This window comes from Castor canadensis, chromosome 2, assembly GCF_047511655.1.
Source record: "Castor canadensis chromosome 2, mCasCan1.hap1v2, whole genome shotgun sequence".
Lineage (NCBI taxonomy): Eukaryota > Metazoa > Chordata > Mammalia > Rodentia > Castoridae > Castor > Castor canadensis.
In genome coordinates, this window is record NC_133387.1 from 76,886,887 (window position 1) to 76,914,299 (window position 27,413).

General features: G+C 34.4%; 1 protein-coding gene across 1 annotated transcript; it reads right to left on the minus strand.

Moving 5' to 3' along the window:
* Window positions 1-2,355: 2,355 nt before the first annotated feature.
* On the minus strand, window positions 2,356-6,699 carry Sostdc1 (sclerostin domain containing 1). The gene is made up of 2 exons (XM_020187592.2): window positions 6,310-6,699; window positions 2,356-3,819 (listed from the first exon to the last, which is right to left on the minus strand). Exons 1-2 carry the CDS (start codon window positions 6,512-6,514, stop codon window positions 3,404-3,406), a joined length of 621 nt encoding a protein of 206 aa, XP_020043181.1. The 5' UTR covers window positions 6,515-6,699; the 3' UTR covers window positions 2,356-3,403.
* Window positions 6,700-27,413: the final 20,714 nt, after the last annotated feature.

A 27,413-nucleotide genomic window follows, 5' to 3' on the forward strand; every position in this document is an offset into this window, starting at 1 on the left:
CATTACAGTAAGTATCTATTAAAAACATATTCAACAGACACATCATATTATATAATAAGAAAATCTAATATCATATCAATTTATGGGGTGGGTGATACTTCAAGATCTCCTGATAAAGACTTCTTCATTGGGGAAAGGAAAGAATAAATTAAGATCCACGTTTTTACTAAACACAGTATGCACAAATTATGATTGCTTTTTAAAAATATACAGTAAAATAAATATGACTAACAGTTTTTCTAATTATTTATTTTTAACTAGCATAAATTAGTAAATATAAACAGTAACTAAAATATTAACTTCTTTGCAAATAGATAGTTTTGAAGGTTCCATGTTCATGTTTGATTAGGTCTACCACACTATGTATGTCATTCATTAATATGTGTTATTAATTTTTCTTTTATCTTTATTGCTATATATGTCTATTACATTATATGTATAATATATCTATAAGTATTTGCATCTATCAAAGCATTTGAAAAAGTCCTTTGTCCATAGTGGGGCCAAAATAAATTTGATAATCAAATCCTTTTATGGATAGATATTTTGAAAATAAATTGAAGTCATTCCTTGCTAAAATTAGAATTAACATGCCATTTTGATATGATAGTTGCAAAGGTGATAATAAATTTATGAACAGCTTATCAGATTGGAGCATGTGAGTTCTGGAAAAAAAGAACTAAAATACACTCAGCAATTCAGACACAAGTGTCTTTTATCATTTTTAAGTAACTATAAAACTATGCTTTCCATTGGCTTTTAATTTTGACTTCACTGAGAGATGGATTTTATCCCAGGCCTTTGCCATTGATTGTGACCTTTTCCTCTCATTTGATGTTAAATATCATACAATGAATGCATCACCAATGTAACATGACCTGAATGGATCATCAAATTGGATGTGATTGACCATGAGAAAGAGATCCGATTCTTGGCTTAGCAAAGACTATAGAAGTCTTATTTGTAAGCTTCCTTTATGCCATTTCCTGTTTCAGACTACATTCATGAAGTATTTGTAGTACCCTATTAGTAATAAACTCAGTAAAGATTTTAGCTTTTTTCTCCACCACTCTTTTGGCTTTTTGTTTTTCAATTTTTTTTATTATTATTAAAAAGCATGATCTTCTTGATTGTAAAAAGCCATTATTGGGTCAAGTCTTTTTATGCCTCAGATTTTAGGATACAACAATTATTGAGGTCATCTCTAGTGTCTTCTATAGAAGATGCTATCTAATTGGGGAGGAAAAACGGTTAAGTTGTCTTAGGTTGTCGATGTTCTATTTAATATTCCATAATCGAGGTCAAACAAGTAAAACAAGCATGAAATAATACATTTTTGATATTTTTAACCAATACTATAATTATTATATATGACCCATATATCAATATGATATAATATAAAAGTTTAAGATTTAATTAAGACTGCAAGATAATAAATAAACTGCCATTTATTTATTTGATGATACAATAGTTGGCATCATTATAAACTCTAAAGTTTTTTTGTCTTCATATATATTGAAACTCTTCTACCTCTCATAAGGAAGGGACAATACCAATGTCATTATTTAGCTTAGTATAATATATATTACATACTACACATGTGATTTTTATATTTGTAATTACAAAAAGAACAACCTACTACTAAAAAAGTACTAAGGTGCTCTCCGTATTCAACATCCAAAAGAGAAACACCCACAAAATCTTATCAATATATATTACCCAGCCTCTTTGTTTTCTTCCTTTAGAGGCATGGAGTCAATCATTTGATTGAATTAATACATCAATCATTTAATTTTGTCCAAGGCCATGATTATGTTGCTTAACATAACAACATTCCAAAGCTGAAATCACAGGAAAAAAAATGGTTTTGGGCTTGTTGTTACTGTTTTTATTTTGTTTTGGGAACCATACAATAGTATTCAAACTTCCCTGACATAAGATACTGATTTCCTAACAATTCCTTTCTTTCTCAAAATTAGCTGCACATTGAGATTACTTAGAAAACTTTAAAAACTACTGGTATCTGAGTTCCACCCCCAGAAATTCTGATATAACTTGGATAGAAGCTTTATAATATCTCCCCCTCCCAACAGCGCTTATTAATATGTCTGATTCCAGTCATTACGATGCACTGCTGGACTGCCACCCAACTTTTGCAAGCATCCCATTTACCTAAGAGTTGGTATCTCTCTCTCTCTCTCCTCTTATTACAGAAATGTCTGTCTAAGTTTGAATGTGACTTAGCAAAAACAGCATTTGTTGGGCTGGGGATGCTGCTCAGTGGCAGAGTGCATGCTTAGCATGTGCAAAGCCTTGGGTTCAATCCCCATCAGCAGTGGCAACAACGAAAATCAATTATGCTTATAACTTTATTCTACCATTTTTGCAAACATGTACCTTTTTATACATGTTAGAGGCAAGGGCAATAACTTTTAACAGTGTTTAATTTTGTTAAAAGAAACCAATAGAATAGAAAGTCAAGTTACCTTCTGATTGCACAGACTAAGTAAGAAGTATTACACTTTTCAGCTTTACAAAGCATGTTATTAATTTAAAAAGATCCATACTATTGTAAAGTTCATGATGAAATATGTGTAATAAAGAGACTAAAATATTTATTTTACATATCTACATGTATTTTTATATTTCTAGATCAAACACAAATCACACAGGAAAATATTTAGGTACATGAAAAGTTGCAAAACATAAAAAAATTAATATTTTGAAAAAATCACATGTGAAAGCTCATTAAATAATAACATTGACAAATAAATAATCAGCTTTACTTATTAGCTGCTGTCATGCATTCCTGGCATTCCATTCCAAGTGAGGGTCAGCATGCAGGGGATAATTTCATACTATGAAACTGTAGAAAGCTACAGGGCTTATTTTTGAAGTGAAATGTCACAAGGTCTTCCTCGCTCTTTCAAAGGAAGATCACTCATGGCTGCTAAATTGTTCCCATGAAAATTACTGAAAAAGCACCTTTCTGAAATGTTGCTGTGAAGATTAGTGGCAACATTTAAAAAAAAAAAAAACCCTTCTGTTTTGAAGGGAGGGGGAGGGGCTAGGGAATGGAGAGCAAGAAAGGCCCTTTTCTCCTTTAATCTGTTATGATTCAGCATGTATGTAGTATCAATAATCTTTTAAGAATGATAGGGAATTAAAACTACAGAAGGAGTGGAATTTAAATGCAAATTGCACTCATACATCTTGAAAAACTTGAAAAGGAAAACCTTTTCCCAGAGAAGGTCCTGATACTTAGGACAGCTTTCTGGGTTTGATCAAAGCAGAAAGCATAGACTTTCAAGTGAGAAAATAGCAATGGCAGGCAGAGTCCTCCAAGCAATCAAATCTGTAAAGCAGATGGTTAACTAGTTAGTCCAGTCTGAGAGTCTGAGTTCTAACTCATGCTGTGCTTGCTGGATTTGCTGGCTTTCTTCCGCTCTCTGTGATGCTGCGCTGGCTTGGCCGGGGACACGCTCTCGAAGTTGTGGCTGGACTCGTTGTGTTGCCGGGTGTACCTCTTGCACTTGCAGGCCGTGACCACCGTGATTTTGTAGGTGCGTGTGCTGCCATCTTGGCACTGCAGCTGGATCCTCTGCGTGCGCGTTTTGTCATTGACACACCTCCACTCCTGGGAGCTCCTCCTGCTCCAGTACTTTGTTCCATAGCCTCCACCGATCCAGTTAGGGAGCACTGGCAGGGGCAAGCACTCACCAGCACACACCAGCTCCTTCAGAGGGCTGATACTGGTGCACTGGCCATCAGAGATATACTTGGTGGAACGCAGTTCCCGACAGCCCACTTGAACTCTACCTGCGGCAAATGGAAAAGAATATGTATTAGAGAAAAAGAGCAAACGAAGCCTTAAAAAAGTAATTTGCAGTGACAAAAATAATATCCACATTACAGCAAATTGCCAAAAAAAAAGTGAACGTCTTTTTCCCTTTCAGTGCAAAAACTGCCAAGATATTTGTTAGAGACACTTTCACGAAAATTAACAGCTCACCGCTTTACATAAAAACTATCTATAACTTTTGGGGGGTGGGGGAGGAAAAATGGTCTAGGCCTGATTCTTTTTTCATGTACAACATTAACTAATTGCTTATTAGAGTATTTGAAAATCACATTTTCTTAGTCTCATTTCTCAATAAGGGTTTAGCAGCATTTCCATTTATGTGTATACTCATTCTTCAAAGCGTACACTTTAATGTTCTCTTTCTTATGGGTCGCATTGGTTAGGTCTGCCAGTGCTTTTAATTAGGATTTTTAAGAAATCTGTTGAGAAAATGTGGAAATTATTTAAATATTTTGTATGGTGCCTATGCACTGTATCGTATTTGATTTCAATTATAGAATTCAACTGCATAGAATCACACACACATACGAGTACAAACTTCTGACATTTTGCATATCAAACTTAGTAACAACTTTTAAACATAAATTCCCCAGCTATGTTTTAAAAATTACAAATAGTAAAATGCTTGAAATGCAAAATGCCACCACAGCTCAAAATTTAAAGAATATAAAAGCCCCTAAATCAGAAACGTATGGTTGCCATAACAACTTGGCTTACATTTCCATGAATTTTATGGCAGAAAAATACCTAACATGTCTGATTTACAACTGCAAAAAGAACCACAATGTTCATTTCCTGAATACTGCTCATGGCAAACTTTTTTGTTTTAGTTATTGTGATTTGATAAGTATGTTCTCTAATTGTCTGTTTTTTGTTATATGCCTTATATAATTAAAGCACAAATTAATCTTGAAATATTGAAGTTTTCCTTACCACTGCTTTGTTATCTGAACTTCAGGAGAATTACCTATGATAACTTTAAAAAGAAAGTAAGGCTTGCTAACCAAGAAAAAGAATGTTTAAAAGCATAAAAATACAATGTGTAAAAGATGTTGAAGCGGTTCTACATAGAATACTGGAAAACAACTCAGAGTAGAAAGTGAGTTAGTTTTACTTCATCTCTGTACCCTAATACTTCTGAGGTTAAGAGATGTAGTGTGAGAGGAGTTTTGATAATCGTGGAACAATGTGTGCCTACACAAACATACATGTCAATCTAGAAAAAGCTGGGCGTTGTTCTGGGTTTGTCTGCTTCTAATTCCAGCTCACCTTCCTGTAGCTGCCTTGGGAATAAATGCACCTGGAAACAGCTGGAAATGATGCTGACTCCTCCAGCTTTTTTTTCCTGTGTACACAGAGACTGGGCATTTTTGCAGTGACAGTTCACTCCTTGACAATGAATACCACCTCACTGCTCAGTGATCTAAGAATAATCAGTTATTTTCTATGTATTTAAGAGCAACCACTTTCATAAAAATTGAAACACCTTTGTATTCTTAGGAAGACATTAACAGTCATATTTGCTCTGACTTTTAAAGGTCAAAACTACTTTAAAAGTTGAATGGAGTTTAAGGAGGAAGGACAAAAGAGTTGTGCAAGATTTCCTGTGTAATGTGTCTCTCTGTTTCTCTTAAAACCTGATTATTAACATGTGAACTCTTCTAAAGGAAAACAAAAGTTAGGAGAAGAAATTTGAATCCTCCTAACTAGTGGTCAATTAGTGGATCAATTAAGCAAACAGAAAGGGATAAAACAATGCTTCCTGGATAAAACATTAGTGTACTGTTATTTTAAATCACTTAAGTTACAAAAATGTTCCCAGTCTTTCACAGAAAAATACAATTTCCTAAAATTTGACCTGGTTAATAAAGAGTTACTCCAGAAAATCTGGTTATCCAGTGTTTTTCAGTTTTATCCCTCTTTTACATCGAACATCATCAACACTTAATGCTATTTCACCAGACATCTTTTAGAAATCTATGTGAACAATTTTTTTCTCTGAAAGCTTCCTTTTTTTCCCTTGTAATTTCCTATACATACTTTTGCTGAGTTACCTTTATATACTTTACCCAAATTGCACAGGTTCTGACATAAACTGACCAAACAACCTGAACTTAAACTATGTAGAACAATACTTTTTAAAATTCTCATTTTTTTCCCATAGCTTTAAAGAAGCAACAGTTTAATTCCCAGATAGGTTTATTTTGTGGATGATTGATAAAACAAGTCTGTGCTTGTTTGATCAGGCCACTATTTTAATTATGTTAACTCTAAAATCACTACCTAGGGAAGAATGCCTGCCTACATTTGCAGCAGATTGCTCCCAGATTGTTTTGCAAAATGTATATGGTTCAGGTTAGTTAACAATGAAACAATTCTACAGGAATGTGAGCTCATGCTACCAGAAAAGAAAAAAAAAAAAATCTGTACAAGTAAAACACACTTACTGTTCCGATCCAGTCCAGTGTTACTGAAATGCCTGCCTCCATTTCTGGCTTGATTCAACGTGCTGTTGCTGCTGGGGTGTGCTGGAACAGGTTTAACCACATGTGAATAAAGGATTTCTGTGGCATCATTTTTAAAAGCCAAACAGCTTTTCATTAGGATGCATGCAAGGGGAATGAGATAGAAATGAATGGCAGGAGGAAGCATGGTGAGTAGAGGATTTGCTTGGCTGAGGAGCTGGTTAATAATTCCTTTCCCTCTGCTTCTGCACTGTAACTGTGAAATTCCTCCTTAATGTTCCCTTTATATATCCACAGAGGTTTGGCGTTCATTCAGGTGTAAAGTTGTGTAGCGCTTCAGAGTGAAAACACAGAGAAGGGGTGGGATCCCTACATGACCCTGCAAAAGAATTTTACCAATGGAAAAGAAGACTGCAGAAAAGGAGGAGCTTGGTATACAAATTGCCTGAAATTTCAGAGTTGGACTTCACTTGTCTGTGAGCCAAAGCAGGCAGACACAGTCTATAACAACTACTGACTCTCCTCTGTATTTCCGTTCCAGAATCTAGATCACACTCAAGTTTGATTTAAATGAAAATACCTTGCTGTTGATTTGATGAGACTAGATTTGCAACATCTCTTCTATACTCCCCTCAGACTTAAGAATATTTGGGGGCATGGAGAAGGATCTTGCCAGATAACAGGAAGAATTCATGTGAGTTTAAATAGTGTTGGGTTTGCATAAAGCATCTAGTTAGCGAAACACATTTTGTCTCTCAAGAAGCAAACTAATATTTTTTTCTTTAATATAAGGGATGGAGCTAAAATTTGCCCTCTAAACACTCTTAAATAATGCTGCGTTGATCTACACAAACTACTGTGCACTACTAGGTAAATTATTGCCAGGAGTTCTGTGTAGAGAAAAATGAGCAGAATTCTGTCTGTATTAAAGTAGCTGATACCAGTTTTCATTGTGAAAATATGCCACAAGCATTAACAGTCTTAGCATCACTTTACATGAAAGAAAGCCATTTCCAACAGATTATGTTTAGCAAATTCAAAATAATTTTTTCTAGATCTTTCTTTTGTTGTAGAACAGGAGTTCTGCCCGTTTTTATTCAACATTTTGTTCATTACTTCCTTTGACTCTGCTGCCCAAGTAAGAAACTGCTTTTTTCTGAGCTACTTTATCCATACCTGAAATAGCTATTTCATTAATTAATATTAGGCCACTGGTTTTCATCCCTTCAAAAAATCATGAAGTATCATCTGATTTATAGGACAGTTTGATTAGAATAATAATTCCTTCCTTCCTTCCTTCCTTCCTTCCTTCCTTCCTTCCTTCCTTCCTTCCTTCCTTCCTTCCTTCCCTCCTTCCTCCTTCCCACCTGTGTTCATCCACAGTGGCACTATCGATATTTTGGAAGAAGTAATTCTTTATTTGCAGGACGGAAACTGTCCTGCAAGTTTAGTACCATCTCTGGTTTCTTCCCACTAGATGTCAGTAGCATGCACCCCCATTCCCAGTTGTATCAAAAATAATTCTAATTGTTGCCAAATGTGCCTGATGGGTCAAATCACCTCTGACTGAGAACCACCAATTGTCTATCCATCTATCTCACTATAAAAAGAAAATAAAGGAGGGGTGAATCTAATTAATGTACATTATAAGAACATATGTAAATGTCGCAATGAAATCCTCCCATCACTACAAAGAAACAGTACAAATTTTTAAAAAATTGGCAATATCCTAGTAAGTTAAATATATATACTATATGTATATATTGCATACACAGCATTAAGTTCAATAATTTTGTTACTAATTTTATATATGAAGAGATTTAAACATGATTTTTATATTTGTTGAAGACATAATATTTTGTTAAGCACTTACGAATTTTTTTTATAAGAAATTGTATTGCAGGGTGATGTGTTCATCCTCTACTGAAGGATGAAAAACATACGAACGATAAGAACGCTGCTAAAAATGTCCATGATACTATATAATGTCATTTAATGAAGATGTTTAAAAGAAATTTCTTTTGGTCTTTGTTTTTTCTAAGTTATATCTTGAACAAGTGAATTGTGGAACAAATCAATTCTTTGCTTTTCTGTTGGAATGAAATGCAGAAGACCCAGTTCAAGTAGCACTACTCTTTTCCCTTTTTTACTTAAGTTATGGTCTACCTATGTCTCCACTTCTTTCATGCCCACTTTAAAATTTTGCAGTTTTGTTAATTTTATGTAACTTCTAACTGCCTTAGATCGTAAGTAAATAATAGTAGATAGATAAACGACAGCTTACTGGACATAAATATATATTTCAGGTGTATATTTCTGTACACCTATTGTAGGTACATTTTGCTTCTTAAGTATTTGGGGATTTTGTCAACTTAATTTCACAATTTTTATTCTAAAATTAGATGTTTTTTGCTTTAAAAAAGAAAGTAAAAATAAGAATAAAAGACTAGTTGTTTACTAATAAAAAGAAAATATTGTTCCTTTTTATTCAGGAAAAAAATGCTACTTTAGCTTTGTTTTAAAACAATGTCTACTTCTCCTTTAGATGCATAAACTAAAATATCCATCTATGAAATGATATATCTGGAATAAACTTAAAAATTAATATGGAATAGGGGCGGTTAGGAATATGGGTGTTGAAAGGTTGGTCATGTGTTGATGGATGGTATTTTCTATGTTCTGTTTACTCTTCAATATGTTCAATAGCCTACATAATAAAAAGATTAAAAATCAGAATCAAATAATCAACTTAATGTATAAATATCTCTCTAATAACAATCAGATTTCTATCCTAAGGTTGCAGATAGTCACTTATCCTAACATCCTTCCTGGAAAATAACAAATCTGTTTATTTTGTGCAAATGAAGATTATATGCCAAACATTCTTCTGAAATACTGTAAGTATTTTTTGTCTTACTTGTCAGGGGAACAAGATTAGTTACATGAAGTATATTAATATTATCTATTGATCTGTAGACTCAGTGCCTACAGGAAGTAAGAGAATCAAAATAATCTAGTCCTTCACTGCATTTTCTCTTTCATATAAGGAGCAGGAGATATTTTAACTTGAATTAATTATTGGGCTAATCAAATTCACTAAATTAATGCATAGTTGTTAAATCTGCTCTGTCACTAGTATGCTGTAGACTCAGTCAAGGATCTAACCTCAGCAGAAACAAAATTAGAAACAAAAGCAGTGTAGTTGGTGTAGGTAGATCGGAAAATGTCAGACTTTTAGGCCCAATATATCTTGCAAGACCAAATTTAGAAAGCTTTGATTAAATAGAAATAATCATAAGCATAAGTTTAATATTTAAAATTATTCTGATCAATATGAAACAACTCCATTAAGAATAACCACATAAACCCATATTTACAGTAGCGAAAAGCTACAAGCAACCCACACATCCACAAACAGATTAATGAATAAACAAAACACATATACATACAGTGGAATATTATTCAGCCTTAAAAAGAAGTTTATCAATTAGAGATGAATCAACATGGGTCATAACACGTGTACACAAAAGCAATGCTAGGAATATTTCTGTATAGCTATCCTCAACTCAACTAGCAAAACACTTTGTCTTCCTTATTAGCCTTGTCTCTTTTCTTCAACAAAACTAGTGATAAAGGCAGAACAGGACCTGCCTGGAACTGGGGGGCGAGGGGGGAGATGGTTGGGGAGCGGGGCAGGGGAGAGAAATTACCCAAATAATATATGCAAATGTGAATAAAAAAATAGTAAAAAAATTAGAAAAAAAAAGTTAGTTCCACACATTTCCACAACATGGATGATCTCTGAAGACATTATGCTATGAAATAAGCCAGAAAGACACTGTCTAAATCCACTTATGTGAGGTTCCTAAAATAGGCAGATTCATAGAGACAGATGGTCAGATGGTGATCCTCTTATGAGAGGCAGGAATGGGGAATGAGTGTTTAATTGGTGCAGAGTTTCAGCTTGGGAAGATGTAAAAGTTCTAGAGACGAATGGTAGTGATAGTTGGGCAAGTATGAATGCCATAGTGCTGTACACTTTAAATCATTAAAATGGTAAATTTTATGTTAAGTATTTTTTGCCACAATACAAAATGAGTAACAACAAACTGTGATTACTCTGATAAGATTGTAGTATAAATATCAAATATCGTAATTGATTCTTTCTCATCATCAGGTCTTTGTATGAATCTGTTTATTTCTCTGCTTAGAGCATTCTTACTTCATCTTCTTCTTTCTTAATTAATATCTATTTTTCCTCCAACCCCAGTTCAGATGCTCCTAGGACTAAGAAAACTTCCCTTTCCCTCTAACTCTTTGAGTCTGGATTCCGCATCCCATTCATACATATCTGGAGCAGCTAGTTACCTGATGACCTAACAAGTCTTATGATAGAAGAATCATTTTTATTTTATAAATATCATTGAATAGGAGGATAAATTAAATATTAAAGCAATATAGAAAAAATTCCTTAACATGCAAAAAAATGGTGACTATTCATTGTAGGCAATATGGAATCTAATAATGCCTTCTTCATGGTATTTACATGCTTGTAGCAGTCCCATTTTCTTGAGTGTAGGATGAATCTAGTGACTAACTTCTAATGAATATAATACTCTAACATGATGAGATATGGCTTCTAAGTCTAGTTACCAAAGTATTGTGACTTCTGTCACCTGCTCTAGCTCTCTCACTTACTTGCTTTGATGGAAGCCAGCTACTATGATGTGAGCTTCTATATGAAGAAATCTCTGTGGAAGGAAACCAATGTTCATATCTTTTTTTTTTTTTTACGGTTAACTAATTTTATTATTGAGCAGAAAAATAATAAACAGATAAAGATGCATAGCCTGCAAGTGGCTCCAAGGCTGTATAAGAAACTGAGGCCTTCAGTCGAATAGCCCAGAATTCTATCAGCCTGGTAGGTGAACTGGAAAGCAAATCTTTTCACAGTCAGTTCTTCAGATGAGGTTACAGCTGTGGCCTACATACAGCCATACCAGGATGTTGAGCCAGAGGTACCCACAGAAGCTAAGAGATAATAAATATTCATTGTTTTAACTAATTTTCAGGTTAATTTGCTTTATAGCCATAGACAATCAGTATAATATTATTTTCATAAAAATGAAGACATAGTCTTTAAACCACATTATAAATCATGCTAGGGCCTTGACAGCATCAGATATGGAACCCTTAAACATGGTGACTATGTAATTTTCTTTCTTTGGGGGAGAAGTGAGACTTACTTTCGAGTTTGCTGCTGAGTCATCAGTGTGGTACCACTATTAATAACCTAGTAATGGAATTAGAATTACTACTATTGGTATAATATACAAAAGCTTGAAAGTAATTTTCATGTTCTAAATAATATCATGATTCCTGAATTTGAATCTGTTTTTATTTTTTAAAGATTGCAATTATTTTTATTTTCAGTTCTAGAATTGGGGAACACTTCATTACATAAAACAGAATAAGTGTTCTTCTGAGTTTGAGTCTTTTTTCCACCATGCATGAATCTGTGACATATTCCTAAAATTCTCTAATTCAGTTCCTTCATCTCTAAAACATGACAAAACTCACTTACTTCACAGAGTAACATCAAGCACAAAATGTGGCATGAAGAAATGTGGAAAATACTATTTCTCATTATAGTCTTCAAATTATAACTATGACTTTGGAAAACCTAGAGAAGTCTCAAATAAATACATTCACCTAATTTAAGGTGGAAAACAAAACATTAACAGAAAGGAGATTGCTGACCCTGACAAAGGTAAATAAATGATTAAAAAGTAGCTTTTTATCTTTAAAAAATTGTTCTCTTATCTTTAACAAGGGAAGAATCAGAATAAATATAAGCAAACATATTTATTAGATTAAAGTATGTACTAAGTCTATCACTATGTAGTTTTAACTATTTTCAGTTAAAAGAATAAAACTTATTAACTGAAAAGTGATAGCAACTGGAAGTTTAGGATAAAAAAAAAGAAACTACTATAGCATCTTCATCCATAAAAATTGTTATATCAGCATGTTATGTCAACATCTATTGAGTCCAGTATTTTGAAAAACGGTGTAGTCTCAGACTGCAAGGCTCCATGGAGCATGGAGTCATCCTCATCTTCCCTTCCCAAAGCTCCTAATTAGAATTCCACAGAAGTAAATCCCCTTACTCGAACCCATGTACAATTTCCTTTCTTCCTCCCTCACCGCCTTTATTAGTTGTCTTCTTATTTTAATTTTAACTGCTTTATAGTTTGATTTATAGAATCAATATTTCTTTTATTTTAAGTTGTGTCAATATGGGTAACATTCATTTAGGTAAATCTGCTTACAATGATCTGTGCAGCCTGAGATAAAACTCAAGTGAAAATTCTAGATCCAGTGGATAGATTGCTAGATAGGATTCTCAGTCTCTGCAATGCTAACATTTGGTCTGAGTAAGGTTTTGTTGTGTGTATGTTGGGGGGAGGAGTCTTTTGCACTGTAAGATGTTTAGCAGCATCCCTGAGTTCCACCTGCTTTGCTCTAGGAAGCAGAGGGACAGGGCTTTCATCTGATGGACAAAGGACAGTTGCAAGTTGTCCTTTTTCCTGATGTTTGCTACTTTGTGCAATAGGAATTGATGTCCTCATCTTGTGCCTCCAGTCCCAGCAGTCCCTAAACTAAATCTGACCAAGTCTGATAGCACATTAAATATCCTGCTTTTGGTGATACTTGGGGGAATCTAATTTCTTTTGCTCTTGACAGTTATTCTAAAACATTGTTTCACCTATGAGCTTGTTAGAAACGCAAACATTGGGCCTAACCTCAGACCTGAGTCAGAATACCTCAGGGTAGAACCCAGGAACCTGTGTTTTAATAAGCTTTCCAATTAATTCTTAGAAATGCCAAAGTTATGTGTAACTGTTTTGGGATATACACATGAATTCATTATGGAGGCCTTGCTGCAGTTACATAACAGTTGCCTAGTCCATGTAACTGGGCCTCTGTCCCATGCTTCTTCCACTCTGCACAGTAAGATAGAAAAGCCCTGCCTTGCAGCTCAGCCCCCTTGCCCCAAACCCTAGCCCATTTCTTTCTGCTGTCTTGATTTCTCTCTCAGGACAGGGTACTCTGTGTTCTGCAGTGACTAATACTCTGTTCCATAGAAATAGACAATTATAACCACAACAATTACTTTACCTACAGTGGTACAATCTCTCAGTAGCTATTTTGGCAACCATATCTAGCTTGCTCAGAAATCAGCATTGACACAGATATTGGCAAAATACTTTGATTGCTGTGTTTTTGATCATTGTCCACCAGCCTTAGGGGCATCATCCCACAGCCAAATCAGGCTCCAGCCCTGGCAACATGCATTGCTGCTTCAATCTTTCCCAGGGAATCTTTTATTCCAACACCAGCAAGCTTCAAGGCAAAGCCTAAGTCAGTTATGATCTTATATCACCAGTAAAGACTTGAGCTTAGAGACTGCACAGTTTGAAATTCCCTGGTAAGTAAGAAAACTGGAGAACAAAAAGAATTTAGTAAAGAATTTGATCCAACAAAGCCACGATCTTGCATGGAAAATAAAATTAGGGTGGAAATTTCTAATTTGAATTCTGATATTTTTATGAAATGACTTCTTTCAAGTTATATACAGATGGAACCTGTGTTGTAGGACAGGATGCCCCAAATCAACAGTGTACTTGGGGCAAACGGGATATGATAAGGAAGGAAACAAGTTTGATCATACCTATAGAATAGGTAGATTGGAGTAAATCATTCACTAATCCTGTCTTGCAGGTTTTGAAGTTTGGACATTATCCAGTAGACAGTGGAGAACCATCAAAGATGTATGCATGCATACATATGTGTTTACACCTATAGCAACTTCTATCCAACTCAAATGATAGAAAATTTCCAGCATCCAGAAGTTCCCATCTTGTCTCTTCCTAGTATCGACTTCCTTCTTTCTCCCTAACTTACATCATTGTCCTGATTTCTAGCACTAGTTACTAGTTTTGCCTTTTTAAAACTGATACAAAAAAGCTGACTTTTGTCATTGTTGTGTAGTATGGCCTCATATAAACACCCCGTAATTTATTATCCAGTCTACTAGATTAGTCTGTTGTCAGGTTTTGGCTATTATGAGTAAAGTTACTATATAGCACTCCCTTTAGAGATATATTTAGTTATGAAATGGATGAGATATAGGATATATATGTATATATAAACACACACACACACACATATATATATAGATATATATTCATCTGTCCCAGATAATAGCAAAGAGTTTTCCAACATGATTTCATCAACTGAAATTTCTACTAGCCTTGATAGATTTGAAACAAGGGCCATATCAACATTATGCTTTAGAACTCTGAATCTAGCTGCAATACATAATATGGGTTAGATGTGGTTACACTAGAACATAGAAAAAAGCAACATTATTATAACAATCTGGGTGCAAAAAACCAAGATCTTGAACTTAAAGGAGGGAGGAAAAGCTAGGAAGAGGTGAGAGATACTCTGGGGGTAGATTAGAAAGTTATTAGAGAGAAAGACAAAGGTGAAATAATGTTTTAAACCTGGGTGACTGAGAAACTGTGGCATCATGAGAATCAAACTGAAAGGACAATAATGAGGGCAAGCAGGTCAGGATAAGTTTAGTGTGCTGACAGGAACCCAGGAAAAGGTGTCAAAAAGAAAACTGGAAACGGAATTCAAGAAATCCGTGCATGAGTTGACAGCAACTTCTATAGGGTGCTCTCCCAGACATTATTGTGCTAGATCTTGGTTTAGAATCCTATTGTCAAATAATACTGGTTTAAGACTTTCATTTATATATTTAAAGTTATCTAATCATGCCCCTAAATTTTTAAATTTTATTCCCTAGCTTTAGTAATTCCCAAGTAGAATGAATTATTAATAGATATATTTATGAAGCTTATAAAATGTATGCCTTATATTTTATGTGAAACCATAAATGATAAATATCTCTCAGATCTTTTTTATTGCCCTTATACTATTGGATCATCATTATTTGCCTGAACTACTGCATAATGTCTTCCATTATCACTCTAAATGAAGTCCAGAATGATCTTTTAAAAACTTCTATTTTGTGCTGCAGTAGTGCTTTCTAATATTTACCATCCTACTCAATACTTTCATGCCTTTACATAGACTATTTAGACTACCCATGCTGCCTAAAATACCTTTTCTTCTTTCATAATTCAAATTCTGTCCCTTGAAGCCTATCTAGTACATATAGATTTAAGTCATTAATCAAGTAATTGGAAAAAAAAAAGACAGTTGCACAAAAGTAAGCTCTTCTAAGCATAAAGGATATCTTTGAGAATTCCATTCTATAATTTAAATAAAAGGATATTTAGTTTACTCTCAATAAAGTTGTGTCATTTACTTTTCTAGCCCTAACATACAGCAACACATTTAAGATCAGAAAACTAATTTAAAACATAATAAAATGAAGCATTAAAATAAGAAAGGAAAGAATGTAGATTTTTAGCTTACAAGGTTTGAAAAAGAGTACTGCATTAAATATTCAGATTTTCTGAACACACATGCCTTTACTGTTCCCATGGCAATAACAACAAAATTGACATAATTACTTAGTAATACTTAAGCTTATTTGAAATTTTATTGAAGAAATACAAAAATGATTATATTATGGAAATGATTCACATAGATTTCTATTGGTTTAAAAACTGAAGTTCTAAAACTTATGAAAAATAGTATTTGTATGTTGTAAAAAACTAGTTTATTAAATAGAATGATAAAAATCTACCTTTCCCCATCCTTCTCCCAATTAATTCTCCAGTGATAATCACAGTTTAGGAATGTATATATATGTGTGTGTGTGTGTATATATATATATATATATATATATATATATATGTATATATATACACATATATATGTATTTGCATGGGCATACACATATATATTTTTTAATTTTTCAGGTAGACTGTATTATCCTGTCCATATGATTTCTCAAGTCATATCCTTCACTTAAGGTCTATCTTGAACATTTTCCCACATCAGAACACACAGACGTTTCCTTGTTCTTTTAAACCCTTTCATTCTATGAATGTTCCACAATTTAATTGTTCAGTTCTCTGTGGGTGGATATTTGGAGCATTTTGAAATTTTCTCCTTTTTACATATGAGAAGACATTTATTTGGAACTATTATGTTTTTATTCCCTTGTTTTCTCCATTCCCTTCATCCAGGTAATTGGATCAGAAGAGAGTTGGGAGTGAAACAGTGAGATTGGCATGTGTACTTCATGAAAGACCAAAAACCAAACACTATTCTGATCAATACCTCAGACAGGAGGCTAGGCTTCACATTCATCATTCATGAATGATTCCAAGGATGTAGAAGTATATGCAATTTCAGAGCCTGTAGATTTGGGCTTGAACAGAATAGGTCAGTACTGTGGGCAGTAAACAGTGCCTGCCTGGACCTCCCTAGTACCTTGATTCCATGGAGGGAAGCTTTGTAAAGTACTTGGTGAGGTAGAAGGGAAGGAAGGAAAGGAAAATAAAAGCCAATGTTATAAATTAAATTGAGTTTAAAATATAAAGAAATGCAACTTGCATTTTCTGCACACCTAAGCTTCTAGACCAAAATTCATAGCATCTTCATAAACATTTTCACTTTTCAAGATACCAAGATATTTTATATACCTTGATATACTTAAAGTCAAACTTTAATTTTGGAGTCCTTTTATCCATAAGAACATAATTTATTTATATTGACTAGAGAGAAAATGTCCATTTTAAATAGTGTTCACTTTATCTTGACATAGTTACTTGTGGAATTTTGTAATATCCATTCTTTTTTCAAAATATAATACCAACTTTAGAAAGATCATATCTGAGCATAATAAAGACTATTTATAACATTATACTGAATAAAGAAAAACCTGAAAGTATTTCTTCTCAAAGCAGAAACATGACAAGGTTTTCCACTATCATCACTCATAATCAGTATAGTGTTTGAAATCTTACCCAGAGCAATAAGGCAAGAAAAAGAAATAAAATAATACAGATAGGAAATGTCAAGCTATTCTAAATAGCAGATGATATGATCCTATATTTAAAAAACCTCCAGGCTTCACCTGAAAACTCTTAGATCTGATCAACACTTTCAGCGAAGTAGCCAGATACAAAATCAACATAAAAAATTAATAGCTTTTCTATACATAACAAACTTGCTGGAAAAGAAGTAAAGAAAGCAATCCTATTCACAATAATCTGAAGAAAAAAACCTAGACATAAACTTAACAGAAGATGTTAAAGACCTCTACAATTAAAACCATAAATCACTGAAGAAAGAAATTGCAGAAGACACTGGAAGGGAAAATCTCCCATGTTCATGAATCAGCAAAATTAATATTCTTAAAATGGCTATAGTTCCCAAAGCAATATACAAAGTCAATGTAATCACCATGAAAATTCCAAGTTTTCTTCACAGAAATGGGAAAAACAGCCCTAAAATTCATATGGAAACACAAAAGACTGCAAATTGCCAAGCTAATCTTAAGCAAAAAGATCATTGCTGGTGGTATCATAGTACCTGACTTCAAACTATACTACAGAGCTGCATGGTACTGGCACAAAAGCAGACAGGTAGATGAGTGAAATAGAACAGAAACCATTTGGTTCTTGGCAAAAAGATGGCATCTTTAACAAGTGGTGCTGGGAAAACTGGATATTTGCATGTAGGTGAAGACTAAAACTGGATCTCTAGCTCTTACTCTGTCCAAAAATCAACTTTAAATGTATCAAAGACCTTTATGTAAGATCTGAAACCCCTACAGGAGAATACCCCCAGACCTAAGCATAGTCAATGAATTTCTGAATAGGGTCCAATAGGTCAGGAGATAAGAGCAAGAATTGACAAATGAGATTATATCAAATCAAAAGCCTTCTGCACAGCAAAAGAAATAATCAGCAGAGTGAAAAAATACCCTACATAATGGGAGAGAATCTTTGTTACATATTCAATCAACAGAAGACCAATATCTTTTCAAATGAAGAAATACAAATGGCCAATACATACAAAAAAAATATTCAATAGTCATAGCCATCAGAAAAATACAAATCGAAACTACATTGAGATTCTTTCTTAACCCAGTCAGAATGACTGTCATCAAGAAAACAAACAAAAAAATTCTGACAAGGATCTGGGGAAAAGATAACCCTTATACTATCATGGTAGGAATGTAAACTAGTCCAGCCACTATGGAAACCAGTATTGAGACTCCACAAAAAATAAAAATAGAACTTCCCTGCAATCCAGTCATAGAGCTTCTAGGTATATACCCCAAAGAATCAAAGTCAGTACTATAGAGTTAGCTGCACAACCAAGTTTGTTGCATTAGTATCCACAATAGCCAAATTATGTAATCAGTTTAATTCCCCATCAGTGGATGAATGGATATTGTGGCATACTTACACAATGGAGATTTACTCAGTCACAAAAAGGAATGAAATTATGTCATTTTTAGGAAAATGGATGGCACTGGAGATCATCATGTTAAGTAAAATAAATGAATCCTACAAAGACCAGCAGTGCATATTTTCTTTCATATGTGGAATCCAGGGGGTTAGGGAAGGACATGAAAGTAAAAGGAGGACCACCAGGGAAGTGGGAGGGGCAGGGGAAATGGGAAAGGGAAAAAGAGGGTGAAGAAAGAGTAATAGAAGGGATGAATATAATCTCAGTACATTGTACACATATATGGAAATGTGATAATGAATCCTCTTAACTTTGTGTAATTATTATACACTAATAAAAATAATCCCAAAACCCATACCTTCATTACAATGTCAAGTTATTATGGACTTTTTTTCTCACTTTGATTTCATACTGATGTCAAGCATAGCCAGAAACACATATGAACAGATAAGACTGTGTAGTTTACTTGAAAAAAAAATATTTTTATAGAATGGCAATTATGATTATTATTTCTTGTTTGTCTTAGTGTTTACCTTTAGTTGGCACTTTTCATGGAAACAATTTAAATGTTATTCTCTGATTAAGAGGCATTGATTAAAATTGCATTCAACAAGAAAGGACAAAGAGGATCCTTTAAATGTCTTATGGTTTAGATTTTTTTTTATGTCAACTAACAGTTTATACTGTCTTCAGGCCTAATTCTTTAGCATGTTTATAATGCAGTTGGCGGTTGTTGGCTGCCAATGTCTGGGGAGGCCCAGCTTCTCTGACAAACAGCCAAAGAAGATCTTGAAGCAGACTGGAGAAAGTCCACTCCTGCCAGGACATTGCAAGCTGTTTAGTGACCATCTCAATGTTCTTCTAGTTTTATTGCCATACTTGGTAGTCCCAGGAATCTGACTAGCTTCAGATGTTGAGCAAAACAAAATACAACTGTGTACAGCCACACCCTCGGGTGATTCTGCCTCCAAATACCTTACAAGTCCCAGGCTGAAGCACTTGAAAGGTTTGCATCCTTGCAGATCAAATCTTTACAAAACTGAGCCTTTAAAGACAACCCGTAAGCACATAAATGTGCACTGTTTTGTGCTATTTTGCCTTTCCAATTATAAAGGTGGCTAATGCACATGGTAATTACAGTTCCTTAAAATTTATTCACTCTTGAGCAGATCAGCTCAGAAGTGTTGGCAGGGTTTCAGGGTTCCTTAACAACTGCTTGCCAAACCACTCTTTGATCCCGCGAAATCATCACATGATTCAAAACAAGGCCTACAGCCCTTTCAAGAACTCACATCTTAAATCCTCATCTGCATTATCTAACCTCCTCATGTTCAATCCAAAAGCTGATTTTTCCTTATCAGTGACAAAGGAATACATTTTTCCCTATGGGATTTATAACAGGCTTTCTTTGTTTCTCCTCATTTATTCATCATTTTAACTACCACATATGAAGTGCTTATTATGGAGTGGAGGTTGTGGCTTGCCCTGCAGTTATAGAACTAAGTTACCTTTCCTAAATTCACAGCAGAAAGTGAAGACAGTCAGTTAAACAGATAATTACAATACAGGATTTTATGTAGGGGAGGGGTAAACGGAGAACAGAAGTAGGGCTCACAGCCACTGATGGAGGTGAATGCTGAGCCAAGCCTTGAAGCAGATGATAAAAGCAAGTGACATGGGTATTGGAGACAGAAGAAATTGTATATGCACCCAGGTCTGGCAGTGAGAGAAAGCATGACAAATCTTAAAAGCTAGGTATGCTTTGCTTGTCTTGAAATTCCTCCCATAGAGTAGCTAGAAAAGAAGTGGGAGAGATAATCACACCAAGATTTTGAATAGTCATTTTTATCCTCTGAAATTTGAATTTTATTCTAAAGCCATTGGGAGAGAGCCCTACAAGAATTTTGAGCAAAGAAGTGATGTGAGCAGTGTGGGGTCTTAGATAGATAATACTGAAGAATTGTGGAACAAAGATAAATTAAAAATATTTAGCAGAGAATGATTACCTCTCAAATCAAATGATGGAGGATGAGGAGTGTATCTGGGCCTGAAAATAGTAATGGACACAAAACTAAGGGAGTGAGCTATCTCTCCTGGGAATCGGGACTGCCATGAAGACAGAAAAACAAAAGAGAGGGTAAGAAAGAGGGAAGAAGAAAGGGGGAGGGATAGAGAACCAGGGAGAGAGAACGGGTGATGGGGGGTAAAGTGGTAGAGGATGGGAAGCCAGACATACTATTTAAATCATAGGTCTCCACTTGAAGATGAAAGAGGGGCAGGGAGAACACAGAACATTTCAATAGCATTCCATTTCTTCAAAAGAGAGACAAATTCTTGTCACAGTAATATCCTAACACTGCTGTATCAATTACTTGTTCTACTCTGGGCTCTTCTCAAAATAATGCAAAGATACTTGTAGAATTCTTCATACTGTCCATTCTTTTGAATTGAAAATCATATCCAATTGATTTGGTCAAAAACTTCTTGATGGTTTTGTGTTATACATGTTTTATTTAAATCTACCAACAAATATTATCAGCATTTTCCTCAAATTATATCCAGGGTCTAAATCACTTCTCACCATATTCATTACTATATTGGTCCAAGACAACACTATCTTTTTACCTGGACACTTACAAAACTTTCTCTGACCTACTTCCATGGTACAGCATCACTTCTTGACTCAATCACCTAGTGACTTTCCATCACCTTTCATGATCTTGAGACTGTGAGACTGTGAGACTGTGAGTAAGCTAGTCCCTGACTATCTATTTGTCTTTATCTCCTCCTAATTCCTCTTTTCTCACTCTGATTTGGCTACTCTGGGCTCCTTTTTTGATGTTTTTGCCTTCTTCCCCCACCACACCAGCAGCAAATAAACAGGAGAGGAGGGGCTTTTATTTCATGCAGTGTTGGCTCTCAAGTGACTAGGATGTATCTAGGATGAACTTAGTGGTCTGTATTTTTTGTGAAATTGATTAACGAATGAATGAATAATTATCCCTTCTTTTGTGCTTGTTTGCTTGATGCACTGCAAGTAACCATTGTCATTTATAAAGTGTTGAGGCAGAGAACTCAATCCCTGCACTTTGTAAGTAGATTTCAAATATTGCCACAATCCTAAAGGGTTAAACATGGAAATGAAATTGGCATTCAGCTCTGGTTTTAAGCTAAAGATAAGTGAACTAAACAAGAATTTAAAATCTTTGTAGGATTTCCAATAATCTTGGGAAGGGTCAAAGTTATCTTCTCCTAAAAATGGTAACTTTTCCAGAAGTAACACCTCTACAGTGGGACTACTCAGAAATATTAAAAGATAAATTAAATTAAAAACTCATTCTTGCTGGGCCTGGTGGTGCACGCCTCACATCCCAGCAATAAGAAGGCTGAGGTGGAAGGACTGTGAGTCTGAGGTCAGTCTCATACAGTGAGACTCTGTCTCAAAAACACCAAAAAAACCCAAATGAAACCCCCTCCTCCTTACACACTGAGAGAAACCCTGTTTTCATAGATGCATATTATTAATAATGTTTATAGATGTGATATTGAGTTGATAGAAATCGTAAGAGAGTGTTTAAATGAAATATTTGCAATACTTAATCTCTGTCGAATACTTTGTTCCGTTATCCCATTTATTTTTCTTCTTGAATCAAGCTGTATAGTTTTCTTTATAACTCTGTATTTTTAATTTTAATCACAGGTATTTTATATTTTAGATTGCTGTTAAAATTGAATTTTCTTCTGTCATATAGTCTAACTGCTTATTGAAAAGACTTCGCATGTGATCATTGTATCAGTCATTTTCAATTAGTAATAAAAATTGTCTATAATGATCATTTTATTCCTCTCTTTTTAAGATTTATGTTTTTGTTTCTATTACCTGCTGTTATTTATTCTTCTGGTTGAAATTTTCCACCAATGTTAGTTTATATAAATGATGATGGGCAATCTAATTATTCCTGACTTGACTTGGAATGATTCTAGTATTTTATTTCTTAACTTTTGATCACTATAGTTGTGTTTCATATAGACACTTTTAGTTGACACCTAGCCATTGCTAATTTAAATTACAGTGAAGCAAAACTTGTTCATAAATATTTTTTTCTCTTATTCTTTTCTTCCACATAGATCCCATGATGCTTGGTACATGATATTATATTTTTTCTAGAACTTGGTGTACAAACTTACCTGTATTTTAAAGTCTCCCTCTTATCAATATTTGGTATTGTGTTGTTAATATTTAAAAATTTAACATTAAATTTTTTCAACAAGTATCTTTTTTATTTTTGAATTACCATGGATTAATAATATGAAAGGATTTCACTGTGCATAATTCCATACATACACACCATGTACCTTGAAAAAGCTCACCTCCTCCATTATATTTCCATTCCCCCTTTTTTGAACAGTGGTGGCAAACGTCCATCCTCTTCACTCCTCATTATCCTTTCCTCCCCACCTTCTGCTGACCCCCCCCCAGACAATCCCTCATATACATTCATGTCCCATTATTATCATCTTCATCGTTTTATGTATAGGTTCCACAAATTAGTGAGAAAATACAATATTTGGCTTTTTGAGCTTGGCTTATCTCACTCAGCAAAATGGCCTCCAGTTCCATCCATTTTCTTGCAAATGACATAACTTCATTTCTCTTTATGACTAATATTTCATATTTTCTTTATCCATTTGTCATAAAAAACCAAAATTTTAAAGGTAAATATCATTTTATCATTTTAATAAGTGATAATAAATTTTTTCTTTTCTATGCACATTATTGTGTTTGGTTACTTTCCATTTATTGAATGGCCATATGTATTTCCTGTTTTTTTAGTTATATATTTCTATTTGGGTATGAGCTATGAAAATGTAGTGGACAGAATGACTCCTTGATTGTGGCATACACTCATTTTACTACATTTGTAAATGATGCCAAGTTGCCCTCCAAAAATATTGCATTGAATAATTTTCAGCCATATGTAAAACAACCATTTCTTTTTACCCAGATCAAACCTGAAATAATAATTTTAACTGAGTTGTCAATTCAATAAGTAATTAAATTATCATCTGTAAAATCATGAGTGAATTTTTTATGTTTATCATGAGATTTCGGATTTGCTTCTTCATCCGTTAAATTGTATTTACTTTATTCTATGTATTTGTAAGAGATCTTTACCTATGAGCTATTAATGCTTTATCATAAATAGAAAACATTTCTTCAGTTTTATTTACAATTTAATTACACCTATGGTTGTTTGCTTGTTTGTTTGCTGTACCCAACTCCTATGACAGACACATGTCCTCCAGCCTGCCCTCTTTTTCAAACAGCTACAGCTCCCTGCTGGCTTCACCCATCTTTACTAGATGAACCTGAGAACATTTGTTCAAATTCTTGTCCCAAACCTCTTGCTTTCTGCTTTGGGGTTTCCCTGACTTCTCAGTAAGGTACTCCATGAACTTGCTTTTACTATTTTTTGAAACCTAAAAGTCTGGAGGACTCCGGATTAATTATTGCCACTATTGACTATTCAGGTCTGGAAGCAATAGTATTTCTTCCATATTTCTTCAAGAGAACATTCTGGGTGTTCTCAAAACACCCCGAGGGATACAATAACCTAACAGACAGTGATAACCAACTAGACAACATGTCTTTAAATTAATGTTTTCTTGTTAGCCTATTTTTCACCTTCTGTGACTCACTCCTGCTATCAGGGATCACTTTTCTAAATGGAGTACCCATACATACCCCTTTGTCTTAGACTCTGTATTGGACTAAGTCATGTATGCTTTTTATATATGATGTTTATCTATATAGTGTGTGGTTATGTATGACCACATATATATAACTCATGCATTTTAAGGTTTCTGACTATGCTTTCATGGTTATAAGGGCTTTTTTTGTCACCAGGGTCAGACTAATATGCATGTGCATTTTATCTCTTTGTGACTGATTACCTTTATTACATAAAGTTTATTTGGTATATGATGAAAGGTAGTAAGCAGTTTTGTTATTTTTCCCCAATAATGACATACATTTTTTAATAAATTTACTGAACATCTAGATGTTTTCCATCATCCCCAAACATTTTAGTTTTAGGAGTCCAATCAGAAGTTTCAGGAGACCAATTATCTTATTCCTGCTCTTTTTCATTGCATCATAATTATGAATTAATTACCTACATATTCATAAATATAAACACCCACAGAGGAGGAGAGATTTTTTATAATAAATTTTTATTAGGATATATTCATTATATGGGTGGGATTCATAGTGACAATTCTAATTAGACTTATATTGTACATTATTTACATTGTTCCCATTGTCTCTCCCCCTCCACCCATTCCTCAACCCAATTAAAGCAAATGCAAGAAGCTTCTTAGTTCTGTTTCATATAGGTATATGAAGTCCATCTGCCATATTTCACCACCTTAATCTCCTTTCTTCACCCTTCTCCCTCCCACTAGTACCCCCATACACAGACACACACACACACACACACACACACACACACACACACACATTGTACCTATTTTGCAGTCCTCGTTTTCATTAGTAATATTTAAGTTGATGTTCAAAGGGGTGTCTCAATGTATGACCACTGTGGGTGTGCTTTACTTTGTTCCATTCATCCCCTTCCATTACTCTCCCATACCCCTTTACCTCCCACTCCCTATTTTTCAATAATTTCCAATACACATCCTTATATCTTCTACCTTCACATATTATATTATACAATATTACTGATGTTCTATTATTTTCTCTTTCTTTTCCTCTTTCCCCAAGTTCCATAGAGTAGTTCCACTGTTAAAAACATGTTCTAGTAGGTAAGGGAGGGGGTGAGGTAAGGGGGGAGAAATGACCCAAACATTGTATGTACATATGAATAAAAGAAAAAAAATAAAAACAAGTTCTAGATCTGAGTTTGCTTATATGTTTATCTTTGGATCTATCTATGTATGTATGTATGAGCGAAAACACGAGGCTTTTGTGTTTCTGATCCTGGCTTACTTCACTTAACATGATGTCCTACAATTATATCCATTTACCTTCAAACCACATGTTATTATTCCTTGTGGCTAAGTAATACTCAATTATGCATATTCACCACAATTTATTGATCCATTCATCAGTTGTAGAGCACCTGGGTTGTTTACAAAACTTGGCTATTGTGAATAGTGCTGCAATGAACATCAGTGTACAGGTGTCTCTACTATATCCTGTCTTACGTTCCTTTGGGTAGATGCCCAGGAGTGGTATCACTGGATCATATGAGAGTTCTATCTGTAGTTTTTTGAGGAATCTCTACACTGCTTTCCATAGTGGTTGTACTAATTTGCATTCCCACCAGCAGTGTATAAGGGTTCCTGCTTTGCCACATCCTCACCAGCATTTGTTGTTATTATTAACATTGACTATGGCCATTCTAACTGGGATGAGAGGAAATGTAAGTGCTGTTTTGATTTGCATCTCTTTTATAACCAGGAAAGTTGAACACCTCTTCATGTAATTACTGGCCATTTGCACCTCTTCTTTTGAGAATTCCCTGTTTAATTCATGTACCCATTAATTCCCTGTAGATTCTGGATATTAGACTCTTGTTGGATGAGAAACTGGCAAAGATTTCCCTCCATTCTGTGGGTTATCTCTTGAGTCTGGTGATTGTTTCCTTTGGCGTGCAGAAGCTCTTTAGTTTGATGCAGTCCCATTTGTTCATTGTTTTTCTTAGGTGCTGAACCTTTTGAGTTCTGTTTAGGAAGTTGTTCCCTATACCTATCAGTTCTAGTGTATTTCCTACTGCTTCTTGGAGTTGTTTCAAAGTTTCAGGCCTTATATTAAGGTCTTTGATCCACTTTGAGTTGATTTTGGTACAGGGTGAAAGACAAGAATCTACTTTTAGTCTTCTACATGGGGATATCTAGTTTTCCCAGCAGCATTTGTTGAAGAGGCTGTCTTTTCTCCATCGTATGTTTTGGACTCCTTTGTCAAAGATCAGTTGGCTATAAATGCATGGGTTTAGGCCTGGATCTTTTATTCTGATCCATTTTTCTTCCTGTCTGTTTTTGTGCCATGTTACCACGCTGTTTTTATTGTTATGGCTCTGTAATATAGTTTGAAGGTGGTTATTGTGGTGCCTCCTGCATTGGACTTTTTGCTCAAAATTGCTTATATTTCATGATTGCTCTTTCTATTTTCATGCAGAATGTCATTGGAATTTTGATAGGGATTGGGTTGAACATGTAGATTGCTTTTGATAGTATGGCATTTTCGCAATGTTGATTCTACCAATCCATGAGCATGGAAGGTCCTTATATTGGTTTATAGTTCTTATTAAAAAGGACTTTTGATTTCTTTCATTAAATTTATTCCAAGGTACTTTATTGTTTTTGAGGCTATTGTAATTGGTATAGTTTCCCTAATCTCTTTCTCAGTCTGTTCATTGTTGGTATATAGAAAACTACTGATTTCTGTATGTTAATTTTGTATCCTGCTACTTTGTCAAAAGAGTTTATGATTTTTAATAGATTTTTGTAAGAGTTTTTGGGATCTCTTAGGTATAGGATCATGTCATCTGCAGATAAGGATAGTTTGACTTCTTCCTTATTTGGATCCCTGC

Bases quoted from the DNA above. Each gene is read 5' to 3' on its own strand.
- Sostdc1 (XM_020187592.2), bottom strand. From the start codon at position 6,514: ATGCTTCCTCCTGCCATTCATTTCTATCTCATTCCCCTTGCATGCATC. The intron at 3,820-6,309 runs GTAAGTGTGTTT...CATTTGCCGCAG, and splicing joins CACTGGACTGGATCGGAACA to GTAGAGTTCAAGTGGGCTGT.